This window comes from Scyliorhinus canicula, chromosome 6 (assembly GCF_902713615.1).
Source record: "Scyliorhinus canicula chromosome 6, sScyCan1.1, whole genome shotgun sequence".
Classification (NCBI taxonomy): Eukaryota; Metazoa; Chordata; class Chondrichthyes; order Carcharhiniformes; family Scyliorhinidae; genus Scyliorhinus; species Scyliorhinus canicula.
Window position 1 is genome coordinate 107,669,893 of NC_052151.1, and position 14,201 is coordinate 107,684,093.

General features: G+C 48.5%; 1 protein-coding gene across 5 annotated transcripts in view; it reads left to right on the forward strand.

Moving 5' to 3' along the window:
* The window catches only part of LOC119967378 (venom phosphodiesterase 2-like), a 192,065-nt gene that overhangs the window by 137,926 nt on the left and 39,938 nt on the right, over nucleotides 1-14,201 (forward strand). For all 5 annotated transcript variants that reach the window (XM_038799870.1, XM_038799869.1, XM_038799871.1 and 2 more), the window contains 2 exons: nucleotides 10,790-10,968; nucleotides 11,068-11,119. In XM_038799870.1, the coding sequence (XP_038655798.1) occupies nucleotides 10,790-10,968; nucleotides 11,068-11,119 (231 nt within the window). The remainder of the gene's footprint in view (nucleotides 1-10,789; nucleotides 10,969-11,067; nucleotides 11,120-14,201) is intronic.

The window sequence follows — 14,201 nt, forward strand, 5'->3', positions numbered from 1 at the left end:
GCCACAAATTTAGGTCCAATCCCAAACCTCCCCAACACTATAACAAATAGCTCCACTCCACACGATCAAACACCTTCTCAGCAAGTTATCCTCATGCTCTTTATGTGTTTATAAGATAGCTTTTCGTTTTCTTTAATTGCACTTACCAAAATTTTATCATTGCCTTGCGTTGCTTTCCTGATTCCCTTTTTACTGTCTGCCCTACATTTTCTATGTTCCTATAGGCTTTCTGCAGTATTGAGCTCTCAGTATCTAAGCATTTGGTTAATCTGCATGCTCTTTGACATCCAGACAGATATAGATTTGAGAATCCCACCCTTTTTATTTATCGGAGCATATTTTTCTGAATCCTCTCTGTCTCCCATTGAATGCCTCTCACTTCTTTGCTTTGCCTTCAAATACTGTTTCCAAATCCCATCTCTGCTTCACAAAATTGGTCTTCCCCCAATTAAAAACTATTATTCCTAGTCTAAAAGCATGATAATATCCAGGATTGGCCTGGCAATGTTACATAATGAGCATCTTGATCAAGGAAAATGTCAGGCATCTCCTGTGATATAGAAACGTATGAAAGCTGCCATAGTCCACGATGACCATAGGCTGCTCTCCCCTTTTTTGCGAGAGCTGACTGGTGGTGATTTTATCTGAAGATCACCGCATTTCAGATGAAGGACAAGGTCGAGAAGGTGGGGGATTCATGGATAACTCAGCCAATACAGGAATTGATCCCAGGATGTTGGCATCGCTCCACATCACAAACCAGCCGCCCAGCCAACTGAGTTAATTGACCAAGCCATCTTCTGTTGCCTTCTGCCAAGTCCCCAATCATCAAGATCTTGTGGGTCACCTTTTACCAGAAGTGACTTCAAGAAGCAGGAAAGAGGATGAGTGCTCTGTGCCAAGTGGCTAACCTCCTAACCCTTCCAATCCACATACAGTATTCAAGCTCGGAGTGATGTGGCATAATCGCCATTTAAGTGGCAACTGCACTCGACCTTTAACATCCACAAGGGGTGACTAGTTTGGTTGCTTGGCCCAGTTCCAATGGATTGAATATCTATCTCCACCATCACCACCCATAATTATGTAACTATGCAATATGGGAAATGCATAATTAGAAACAGCTAGCTGAGTGTTTTTGGCTAATCTGCTGCTGTGGTTGACAGTCATGAATAGGATTATGTGGTCGTGAGGTCTGGATGCTGCTAAACTATGGTAATAATCAGCCTAAGCCATCCAACAGCAGAAGCTTGATAACATCCAGGCTTGGGCTGACAAGGTCCAGGGAAAGACCATCTTAAGTGTGACGGATGTAAGGAATTGTTATTTTTATATTTGTGCAATAATGTTATTAAAAACCCTGGTTTAAGATACATACAGGCGGGACTTCCGGTGGCGTGGGCGCGCAGGGCGGCCGCAGCGTGAAGAGCTCCCGCCGGTGGCCACGAGTCATGTCGATTTCGGGGAAATCCCTGAGTTTCGACGCACCCCCTGACTACCATCGACCTTTGGGGCCGTCGCGAGCAGCCAGCGGGGCCGGTTTAAAAACCGGTGAAGAACCCGCGCGGGTGTTGGGGCGGCGGGGGCTGAGGTCCTGGGCCCAGCACGGGGCCGGAGCAGCGGGGGCAGAGCTACGAGGAGGCCGAGGAAGCAGGCCTGAGTCCAGGGCACCCTGTAAGTGCGGTGGCCCACGACGGATGGCTCCCACCTAGGAGGAAGAAAGAAGGCTGGAACCTGGTCCCAGGGGAGTTCTGGATGAACACAGAGGGGAAAGGAAGAGAGCTGGAAGATTTAAAGAAATTTAAAGAAGTTTGGTGAAGTTTTTTTTCCCTCCCCTTTGTCTTTAAAAAAAAAAGAATAATTCAGATTGATGAAGGACAGAAGGGTGGAGGGAGAGAGAGGAGAAAAGAAAGAAAGTGAAAAACAATAAGCTGCTAAAGGATGCGAAAAGCAGCGTCGAAGAAAGGAGGAAACGCGGGGTCGCCGCTGAAGGAGAAGATGAATAAAAGTGGAGATAGGATGGCGGAAGCCGAACTGCAAAGTGGGGCCGCACTATTTACGGTGAAGATGACCGAGGTGATGGCGGGGGAGCTGGAAAAACAGTTTGCGAGGCACATGGAGGCCTGGAAAAAGGAGCCAGCGGCCTCATTGAAGTTACTGGTGGAGGAGGCAATCGCCGTGATAATTGCCCCATTGAAAGTGGCGGTGGCAAAGGCATTGGCCGAGGTGAGAGAGCAGGGCGAGATGATGAAAGAAGTGGAGGAAGCCATGTCACGACACAGCGGCCAGGTCACCTCGATGGGAGATGAGTTGTGGAGGGCTGTGGAGATTATTAGAGGTCTCCGAGGAAAGCTGGAAGACGTGGAAAACAGCTCAAGGCGGCATAATTTTAGAATTGTGGGCTTGCCCGAAGGGACAGAGGGCCCAAGGCCAACACAATGCGGGCAGCACGGTAGCATTGTGGATAGCACAATTGCTTCACAGCTCCAGGGTCCCAGGTTCGATTCCAACTTGGGTCACTGTCTGTGCAGAGTCTGCACATCCTCCCCGTGTGTGCGTGGGTTTCCTCCGGGTGCTCCGGTTTACTCCCACAGTCCAAAAATGTGCAGGTTAGGTGGATTGGTCATGATAAATTGCCCTTAGTGTCCAAAATTGCTCTTAATGTTGGGTGGGGTTACTGGGTTATGGGGATAGGGTGGAGGTGTTGACCTCGGGTAGGGTGCTCTTTCCAAGAGCCAGTGCAGACTCGATGGGTCGAGTGGCCTCCTTCTGCACTGTAAATTCTATGATAATCTATGAATACTTCGCTAAGAAGTTGGCGGAACTGATGGGGGAGGGTGAGAGCCCCTCCCAGTATGAGCTAGACCGAGCCCATCGGTCATTAAGGCCGAAGCCCAAAGTGAACGAGCCGCCAAGGGCAGTAATTATCTGCTTCCATAAGTTTTGCGTGAAGGAGAAGGTGTTAAACTGGGCGAAGCAGAAGTGGGAGATACTATGGAATGGTACTTCGGTCTGGATCTACCAGGACTTGACGGTGGAGTTGGCAAAAAGATGAGCGGCGTTTGGGCGAGTGAAGGCGACGTTGTACAAGAAGGGGGTACGGTTTGGTATGGTGTACCCAGCGAGGTTGAGGGTAGCGTATAACGGCAAAGACTTTTATTTTGAGACAGCGGATGCGGCTGAGGCGTTCGTGAAGGCAGAAGGCTTGGGACAGACATGAAGAGCGGAACTGGAAGAGAGACTATGGACTATGTTTGAACAGCCGGAAAATGTATAAATGTTCTAACTTTCTTTTTACGGATTTGTATTGTAATCCACTTCTCTTTGTATTGTTACAGAGTTTAAGTTAATGGTGGGTTGATGGGCGCTCTGTGTTGCGACGGTTAAATGTTATGCTAGTGAATTGTATGGGTTGGATTGTTGGGTTTGTTTATTTTTTCTCTGGGACTGGGTGGAAGGGGAGGATATGCCTTGGCGGGGGGGAGCCACCCGCACTAGCTAGCTAAAGTCAGTCAGCTAGTGAACGGAGGTGAGAGGAGAGGAGGGCTGCGGATATTGGAGCCTGGATAGCAGGCGTCAATGGGCCTACGAGGCGAGCGAGAGGGGGAAGGAAGGGTTGGATGCTGAGGGATGTTGTTTCTGGGGGAAAGGTAGTGGGGGTTTTCGAGAGGGGGAAGGGGTTTGATGTTAACAATGGACAGGGGCGGGTCAGGCTTATGGGGCAGGGCCCGGCGGTGTGTTGATGGTGGATAAGAAAGGTGGGGGGGAGGTGAGAGACCCCCAGTAAGGATAGTTACGTGGAACGTGAGAGGACTAGGAGGTCCGGTCAAGAGGTCAAGGGTGCTTTCGCATCTTAAAAGTCTGAAAACCGATATGGCAGTGCTGCAGGAGACTCACTTGAGGGTGAAGGACCAGGTGAGACTTAAAAAGGGTTGGGTTAGCCAAGTATTTCACTCTGGATTTGACGGAAGGGCTCGAGGGGTAGCAGTGTTGGTCAGCAAAAGGGTATGCTTCCAGATGGAGAAGGTGATGGCAGATCAGGGGGTAGATATGTGATTGTGACCGGGGCGCTGGACGGGAGACTAGTGGCGCTGGTAAGTGTATACGGTCCCAACTGGGACGATGCGGGATTTGCGAGGAAGGTGTTTGGAGCCATTCCTGACTTGGACACACACAAGCTGATTGTGGGGGGGGGGACTGGAACCTGGTGCAGGAGCCGGTGGACAGTTCACGGCCGCACTCGCTGGTCCCATCAGGGGGGGCAAAGGCGCTAGCTGGCCTAATGGTTGAAATGGGAGGGGTGGACCCTTGGAGGGGAACGAGAGTACTCGTTTATCTCAGCAGTCCATAGGGTATACTCGCGGATTGACTGTTTTGTGGTGGGAAAAGGCTTTTGGCTGGAGTCAAGGGGTCAGAATACTCTGCAATTGCAGTGTCAGATCACGCGCCACATTGGGTGGATATGGTGCTGGAGAAGGGGGTAGTGCAGAGGCCGGGGTGGAAACTGGATGTGGGGCTTTTGGGGAACCATGTATTCTGTGAAAAAATTGAAAAGGTAATTAAGGAATATGTAAGATTCAACTGTATGGGTGAGGTGTCAATGGCAGTCATCTGGGAGGCTCTAAAGGTGGCAGTGAGGGGTGAGGTAATTTTTTTTAAGGCCAGGGTGGGCAAAGAGGAGAGGTTGGAGCGGCAGAGGCTAATAGATGAGATGTTGGAGGCAGATAGGAGTTATGCGGAGGATGGGGACCCAGCAATGCTGGGAAAGAGGAAGGAACTACAGGCGGGCTTCGACCGACTATCCACCAGGAAGGCGGTGCGCCAACTGAGGCGAGTGAGGGGTGCAGTTTATGAGCATGGAGACAAGGCGGGGCGTATGTTAGCAGGTCAGCTCCGGAGGGAGGCAGCAGCAAGGGAAATTCTTCAGGTAAGGGATAGGGCCGGGAAGTTGGTGGTGGCTCCGGAGCTGATTAACAAGGTTTTTGAGGAATTCTACGAGAGGTTGTATAGGTCAGAGCCACCCAGGGGAGACCGTGAGATGCTGGAATTTCTAGATGGGTTGGAGTACCCGAGGCTAGGGGAGGGAGACAAGGCTACATTAGAAGGAGCAATACTGGAGCAGGAGATAAAAGACGCGATTGGGAGGATGCAGTCAGGGAAGGTGGCAGGGCCGGATGGGTTTCCGGCGGAATATTATAAAAAATTTAAGGATAAGTTAGCGCCCCTGATGGTAGGGATGTTTGAAGAGGCGATAGGGAAGGGAGTGCTGCCGCAAACCTTGGGGCAGGCATCGATTTCACTGTTGCTTAAAAAGGATAAGGATCCGACGGAGTGTGGGTCGTATAGGCCCATTTCACTTCTTAATGTAGACGTAAAGGTATTGGCGAAGGTACTGGCGGGTAGGCTGGAGGGGTGCCTCCCGAAGATGATAGGTGAGGATCAGACAGGGTTCGTGAAAGGGAGGCAGCTGTTTTCGAATATTAGGGGGGTCTTGAATGTCGTTATGGCACCGGCGGAAGGGAAGGAAACAGAGGTGGTGGTGGCACTGGACGCCGAGAAGGCGTTTGATCGGGTGGAATGGGGTACCTGATGGCAGTGCTGGAACGGTTTGGGATTGGACCAAGATTTATGAACTGGGTAAAGTTATTATATAAGGAGCCGAAGGCAAGTGTCCGCACAAACAATATCAGTTCGAGATACTTCTCTCTCCACCGTGGGACGAGGCAGGGATGTCCCCCCTGCTGTTTGCGCTTGCAATTGAGCCGTTGGCCATCGCATTAAGAAGTTCAGGAGCATAGAAAGGAATAGTGAGGGGGGCTAGAGCATAGGGCGTCCTTGTATGCCGATGCCTTGCTGCTGTATGTGTCGGAGCCGAGTGCGTCGATAGGAGGAATATTGGAGTTGCTGCAGGTATTTGGGTCTTTCTCTGGGTACAAGCTGAACCTGGACAAGAGTGAGTATTTTGTGGTGTCTCGGCCGGGGGTGGGGGCAGGGGTGGTGGGGCTGCCATTCCGTAGAGCAGGGACTCACTTTAGGTATCTGGGGGTGCAGGTTGCCCAGGAGTGGGGAAGGCTTCACAGATACAACATCACTAGTTTGGTGGGGCGAGTGAAAGCCGACCTGGCAAGGTGGGATGGTCTCCCTCTGTCACTGGCGGGTCAGGTACAGGCGGTTAAAATGAATGTGTTGCCGCGATTTCTGTTTATTTTTCAATGCCTACCTATTTTCCTGCCAAAGTCCTTTTTCAGGGAGATTGAGGGAAGGATTACTTCGTTCATATGGGGAGGGAAGGTGGCCAGTGAGGAAGGTGCTGCTATAGAGGGGAAGGCAGGCAGGGGGTTTGGGTCTCCCGAACCTGATGTACTACGACTGGGCGGCGAATGTGGAGAAGGTGCGGAGCTGGGTCAGGGGGGGTTGATTCCCAGTGGGTCAGAATGGAGGAGAATTTGTGCAGGGGTCGGGGCTGAAGGCACTAGAAACAGAGCCGCTCCTGATAGCTCCGGGGAAATACTCAGGGAGTCCGGTAATAATAGCTTCATTGAAAATCTGGAGGCAGTTTCGCCAACACTTCGGGTTGGGGGCAGGGTCGAGGGAAATGCCGATCCGGGAGAACCACAGATTTGAGCCAGAGAGGTGGGACGGAAGCTTTCGGAAATGGGAAGAGAAGGGGATTAAGACTCTAAAAGATTTGTTTCTTCGGGGTCGATTTGCAGGATTGAGGGAGCTGGAAGCGAAGTATAAGAACATAAGAACTAGGAGCAGGAGTAGGCCATCTGGCCCCTCGAGCCTGCTCCGCCATTCAATGAGATCATGGCTGATCTTTTGTGGACTCAGCTCCACTTTCCGGCCCGAACACCATAACCCTTAATCCCTTTATTCTTCAAAAAACTATCTATCTTTACCTTAAAAACATGTAATGAAAGAGCCTCAACTGCTTCATTGGGCAAGGAATTCCATAGATTCACAACCCTTTGGGTGAAGAAGTTCCTCCTAAACTCAGTCCTAAATCTACTTCCCCTTATTTTGAGTCTATGTCCCCTAGTTCTGCTGTCACCCGCCAGTGGAAACAACCTGCCCGCATCTATCCTATCTATTCCCTTCATAATTTTAAATGTTTCTATAAGATCCCCCCTCATCCTTCTAAATTCCAATGAGTACAGTCCCAGTCTACTCAACCTCTCCTCATTATCCAACCCCTTCAGCTCTGGGATTAACCTAGTGAATCTCCTCTGCACACCCTCCAGCGCCAGTACGTCCTTTCTCAAGTAAGGAGACCAAAACTGAACACAATACTCCAGGTGTGGCCTCACTAACACCTTATACAATTACAAGTATGGGCTGGAGCAGGGAGAAGTGTTTAGATATATGCAGGTTCAGGACTTTGCCAGGAAGGAGATACAGAGCTTCCCGGAGGAACCGGCCTCCATGTTGTTGGAGGAGGTGCTGGCAGCAAGTGGACTGGAGAAGGGGGTAGTGTCAGCGGTGTACGGAGCTATGTTAGAAAAGGATAAGGCACCACTGGAGGGGATCAAAACGAAGTGGGAGGAAGAGTTGGTAGAGGTTATAGAGGAGGGGGTCTGGTGTGAGGTGCTCTGGAGAGTAAATGCCTCCACCTCGTGTGCGAGGTTGGGGCTGATACAGCTGAAGGTGGTGTAGAGGGCACACCCCACGAGGGCAAGGATGAGCCGATTCTTTGAAGGGGTAGAAGATGTGTGTGAACGTTACGGGTGGGGGCGCTAATCACGTTCATATGTTTTGGTCCTGTCCAAAGCTTGGGGAGTACTGGAAGGAGGTGTTTAGGGTAATTTCCAAGGTGGTGCATGTGAAGCTGGACCCGGGTCCCCGGGAGGCCATATTCGGGGTGTCGGACCATCCGGGGTTGGAAACGGGTGTGGAGGCAGATATCATAGCCTTCGCCTCGTTGATCGCCCGAAGGCGGATCCTGCTGGGATGGAGAGCAGCCTCTCCACCCTGTCCCCTGGCGTGGCGAGGGGACCTGTTGGAATACTTGACCCGTGAGAAGGTTATGTTTGAACTGAGGGGAAGCTCGGAGGGGTTCTACAAGTCATAGGCACTATTTATTATGCACTTTCAAGAACAGGATAACATCGAACATTAGTTGGGTGGGGGGGGCGAGGGGGCTGTGTATGTTGAAGATGGCTATGGGTAATTCCTGATTCCTTTTTTTTCTTTGTCATTTGTTTATGTTAACATGCGGTCTGATGTTTGGGCATGGTGGGAGGATGGGATCGTTGTTACTGTTATGGGGTTTGAGATATTTGTTGTTGGTTATTGGTTGTGTGTAAATTCGGGAGAAAAATTGTGAAAAAGGAGAATAAAAATATTTTTTTAAAAAAAAGAAACACACAGGCAGTATGTCTGCTAAAGCTGTGATAAAGAGTTCATAAAGGTGAGATAATCATTGATTTTTACCATTTACTGGTTTACAGATAGATGGCTAATGGAACATTCTTTTGATGTTGGAGGATCCCTGGGGTGTAGGTAATTTTTGAGGGATGGTCCTGGGGCCGTCGTGGGACCTCAGTGGGAGGAGACCAAAGAATGCCTTATGATGTAAGGGGTGGAGCCAGGTCTGGCTGTAACTTCAGTCTGCCGTAGAATTTTAAGTTGAACAGCAGTGCCTGACAAGACACTCTTCAGCTGGCTCTGGAAGGTTCTCTCTCAGGCTTCTTCTTCGAGAAATCAAGTAAACCCGATTGCTAACTTTATTCATAGGTGATCTTTGAAACTCTTTTGGGTTGCTTAATTGGATTATATAGCGCCAAGCGTAGGTAATAAGTTAAAGTTTTTCCTGTTTTGTATAAGATCTGTATGAACTGTTAACTGTTATTTTGTTGCTAATGTGATTGATTTTGTGTTTCAATTAAAGTTTGTTTTAACATATAAAATACCAATTGGTCGGTGGTATCACTCCTGTGGTGAAGCATCCTTTCCTCATACTTTTACAAACTGCAAATTGTTGGTCTCGTCCAGGATCCTAACATTAAGTAAGAGAAAGGCCAGGGATGAGTGTGCTTCACACAAAAAAGGGAATTCCATCTACCACTATATTCCCATCAATATTAAAAATTGCCACTTCTATTAGCATCTTCCAGTGTAGAATATTGTGAAATTAAGAAGCTGCTGGGAATTTGACTGTTTGAAAAATCCACACCTGGTTAAAGTCGTCCTCCATCAGACTGTTGATTTTCTCTTCAGTTTTGCAATATATTATCTTTTTGTCTGTTTGCTAATTTGTATTCTTGTACATCACCTTTCAAATCAATGAGCCCTGCTCTTAAATGTCCTGCTTTAACTTGCATTATTACCTATTTGATTATCCTTATTTGATGCAATCTTGTAAAGTCTCTCTGATGTACTGATATGCATTTGGAAGTCATTTGTGTATTTTATGGAGTATTGAAAAGTCAAGAAAATTGCAGGAAGGGATAAGTTTTTTTTAAACTGCAAAGCCGAAATAGTGGCAAGTGCTGGAAGTGCACAGGAGGTGCCATAGTACCCTAAAAGAGAATTATGACAGATTAATATGTTGGTAATATAATCCTCCATTAGAATTAGTTTCTTTGGGTGAAATTTTGCCTAGACGGGGCAAGAGAATGAGGTGAGCTGGAAGAGCCTGCCAGCAGGAGGGGGTGATAAAATTCCACCCTTTGGGCGCGATCTATCCGAATGGGAACAGAGTCCCACATTTAGCTGGATTTTTCCCAGCTCTCACAGTGCTGAGAAACACCATGCTAGTGAACACCCATTCGGGCAGATACAGGACCTCAGCGAGGAATGCCCCATCAAGGCCATAATTAGTCCAGTTTTCTGCACTGAGGAGCTCTGATCGCCGGAACTCCTTAATGCAGGGGCACCTTCAGGGTGCAAGGCTGGCATTTTTCCAATCTGGGCACCCTGGCATGACCAGCTCGACCGCTGGCACTGCCACCTCGATGTCAGCCTGGAACTGCCACGGTACCGAGGAGACACTGGCAGGGGCACTTCCATGGTGCCAGGCTAGCCTCCAGGTGGCAGTGTCAAGGTGCCCAGGAGGCACCCTGCCCAGAGGGCAAGCACCTGGAGGCCTCCAATCCCCATGAGTGCCGTTCCATCTGGTCCCCATTTGTGGAGGCCAGCACTGCACGGCACTCGACCGATTTGTGGGCAACACGGTAGCACAGTTGCTTCACAGCCCCAGTTTCGATTCTCGGCTTGGGTCACTATCTGTGCCGAGTCTGCCCGTTCTCCCCGTGTCTGCGTGGGTTTCCTCCGGGTGCTCTGGTTTCCTCCCACAGTCCAAAGATGTGCAGGTTCGGTTGATTGGCCATGATAAATTGCCCTTAGTGTCCAGAAACGTTAGGTGGGGTTACTGGGTTACAGGGATAGGGTGGTGGTGTGGGCTTAAGTGGGGTGCTCTTTCCAAGGTCCGGTGCAGACTGGCCTCCTTCTGCACTGTAAATTCCATGATTCTATGATCTTCAAGGCAAGGGAGTTAGATCCCACGCTTTGGGAGATCCTGGGAATATATATTAGAGTGAGACTAGCTGTCTCACTCTAATATGAAGATTTGCTAAAAGGTGATCCTACCCACAATGGGCGGGATGCACATCACGGCAGCTCGCAAGGTCTCTTTAGATCACGCGAGGCATAGCGAGCCAGGTAATCCCGGAAGAGGGATCTCCCGGCATCTAGCAGCCAAGCCAAGCTACATTTCAGCTGCAATGTGGCCAATAGATCGCGCCTTCGTCTTTTTTAAAATCTGAGTTTTAATTATTCCTTGCTTTAGATTTGTTGCAGATCACCCCTGCACCCAACAATGGAACTCACGGAAGTCTAAATCACCTTTTAAAGAAATCTGTCTATACTCCTACCCATTTGAAGGAAGTGTCTGCAACATCATCTTGCTCTTCAACAAAATTTAGACCAACTATTTTTCCTCAAACGGAATGTTTATGCAGTTCTCTGGTAATTAAGACAATATTCAACAGCAATTATTTTACAATTGTCTAACTAGTTTCGGAGTTTCTTATGTTGGTTTCTTACAAAAATATTTTGACATTTCAGGAACCATTGCCAGCAGATGCATGCAAGGAATTAAATCTCTCCTTAAGTGAAGGTAAGAAACTATCGCACAAAATCTAACTGTATAACAGTTATCAAATGTTGCTGGGATAGATTTTCATCTTCACTGCCTGGGTAGCATTGGCCAGATCAGCTTATTTGTCCTTTGTAAAAGCCAGATCATTTTCATTCAATAATCAGCCGTGAGGAATGTGTGATTCAGCCTGTCAAGTTTCTGCCCACCAGCGAAGGTAAATGCCTGCCTTCTATGGACAAACAGATTTTTCAGTTTTAGTTGTAATATGAACTTTTCTCTGCCTTGTCCACTTGTTATGTTTCCACCAAGAAAATAACCACAACAATAATTTATTTTTAGCGATTTCAAGCTCAGGATTCTTTTCCTGTGCTACTTAAGGTGCTCTTCCTCTACTCATCCCCAAACCCAAGAGCCACCCTCAGTTACTCCTCTTCTAACATGGGGGTGACAGTCCTGTTTTTCCACCATTATGATGTTCAGGAGTAAGATGTCAACCCAACGAGATGATACACCAGCTCCCTGAAGTTGCTGGAAATGTGAGGCGGATTTTTATTTTGCTTTCGCATTATTTTGCATCAATATCCCCTATTTAATAGAAACTTCCTTTGTATATGTATTGTGCTGTAATTACAGCCTCCCCACAGAGGAGGCACTGCAGGGCTACCACTGGCAGGAGGGTGTAACAACAGCATGTTAGATTTACACAGACAGATCCCATTATACATGTGAGCATATGAATTCATTATGAAATATAAAAATAAAGACAGAATGTGTAATTTTAAAATGGGGACTTCTGCACACCAAGGTTTAAATGTTATCTATCCTCTAACCCTACTTTGTCTGAGGACACCAGTTGGTCTCGATTCCCACAGGAAATCAACTGCAATATTCAGAAATAGAAACAAAGCTAAATATTTAATTGCAGAGCCTTAAATTTGCAAGTGAATTATTGACCTCCAATTGTTTTGAGGAATTTACAAGCCTGACAACAACTATGTTGTTTTCTGGAGGGAATAATTGAACAGCACCTTTAAAGGCAGAAGGCATTGCAACTGTGTTCCAGACCCCAGATGACCCATCAATAAATACTGTTGTGGTGGTGGTTGTTGTGTGGTAGATTTCAGATTGCCCTGTTGGTGGATGTTGATGGTGATGGGCTGGATTTTTGATGCAGGAAGATTCAGAAGGAATCTGGACCCCAACCCCACATCTGAGCTCTGTCGCTCTCTCATGACATGATTTTCAAATGCAAGGAGATGAATGAAATGAAATGAAATGAAAATCGCTTATTGTCACGAGTAGGCTTCAATGAAGTTACTGTGAAAAGCCCCTAGTCGCCACATTCCGGGGAGGCTGGTACGGAATTAGCCAGCAGCAAAGACCAATACCCAATTAGAGGTGCCAATACCCAAATAGGAGGTGGGAGCTGCCTGCCTGGTGTCAGTGGCAAAGGCTGGCAACAGCCATGATCTCCTGAGAGAGATGGCAGTGTTTACATGATACAAGGCTAGGATAGAATCCAGCACTGGAACTGGTGCTAAGATGTCATGGAAAGCTCAATTGTAAATCAAAGAGGGGGGGAGTGTTTGACAGCTCTGTGCCTCACACTGCTCAGGTTCACTGAAGTGAGCATTCAAGTGAGTATATACCACCCTGACTTGGAAATATATCGCTGTTCCTTCACTGTCGTTGGGGCAAAATCATGGAACTCTCCCCCCCCCCCCCCCCCAACAGCACAGTGGGTGTATTTACACCACACGGACTTCAGTAATTCAAAAAGCAGCAGCACCACCACCTTCTCAAGGATAATTAGGGATGGGCAATGAATGCTCGCCCAGCCGAAGTTCCTGAAAATTCAGCCCGTTAAATGAGGGAGAGTATGGGTGGGCTTCTCCAATAATGGGGCTATGTCCCCACGCCAGCGAAAAAACCCGCTTGAATCACTCTGGACTTACCTGGAGAAAGTCCAGAGTGATTCTCCTACCTGGAGGGGGCTAGCAGGGCCCCAGAGTAGTCCTAGCAGCTCCGGCTGCCGATATGAGGCTCTGCACGACCGGTCAGCACCCGCACATGCGCACGGCAACGGACTGTGTCGGCCACCCTGTGCGACATGGCCGACCCACACCTTGGATCAGCACCAAGAAGATAGGCCCCCCCCTCCCCCGATCGATAGCCTGGCCATCCTGGAGGCCCCCCCTTCCCGGTGAATGATCCCTCCACCCCCCCACCAGGGCGGCCGCGAACTGAGTCCGCAGCCGCCACTCTGAGTGCCCACCAGGTGGTACCATGAGAGAACCACGCTGGTGGGAACTCGGCCAGCTGAACTGGGAGAATCGCGGGAGCGGTCTCGGACCCGATCGCTGAGCGTGATTCCGGCACGGAGGCTCGGAAAATCCCGCCCTATAGCTTCATTAAAGTGTTACCTACCTCGTATGTCCTGATGAATGGGGAAATCTTTAGAAATGCACCTCCTGGGCAGCACGGTGGCGCCGTGAGTAGCAGTGCTGCCTCACGGCGCCAAGGTCCCAGGTTCGATCCCGGCTCTGGGTCACTATCTGTGTGGAGTTTGCGCATTCTACCCGTGTTTGCGTGGGTTTCGCCCCCACAACCCGAAAAGATGTGCAGGGTAAGTGGATTGGCCACGCTAAATTGCCCCTGAATTGGAAAAAATGAATTGAGTACTCTAAATTAAAAAAAAATAAATGCACCTCCTAATTTGTGGGTTCATGAATAGAGTTGCAGAAACCAAACACCAAATCAAATCTCTTACACCAACAAGGCCCCTCATCGGTATTTCATAAGCTCATGTGATTTAATTTGACTGAATACAACAGGAGTTGTGAAATTATTGCTGCTTCTGGCCCCACTTGAGGAAGTTTGTACAAGCAATAAGGAGAATTACAAGAGTGCACTGGGCTTCATTATTTCCTTAAATCAGTTCTTGGCTAAGTAATTTGCCTGGATCCTTTATTAAAAAGCAAATATGTTCCGACTGCTTCATCATTAATGCTTCCAAAAGGAATTGAAAATCCTAGTTCGATGATGTGATTTGAAATCTTTTTAGAGAACCTGTGTAATATTGATTATTTTGATTAAATGT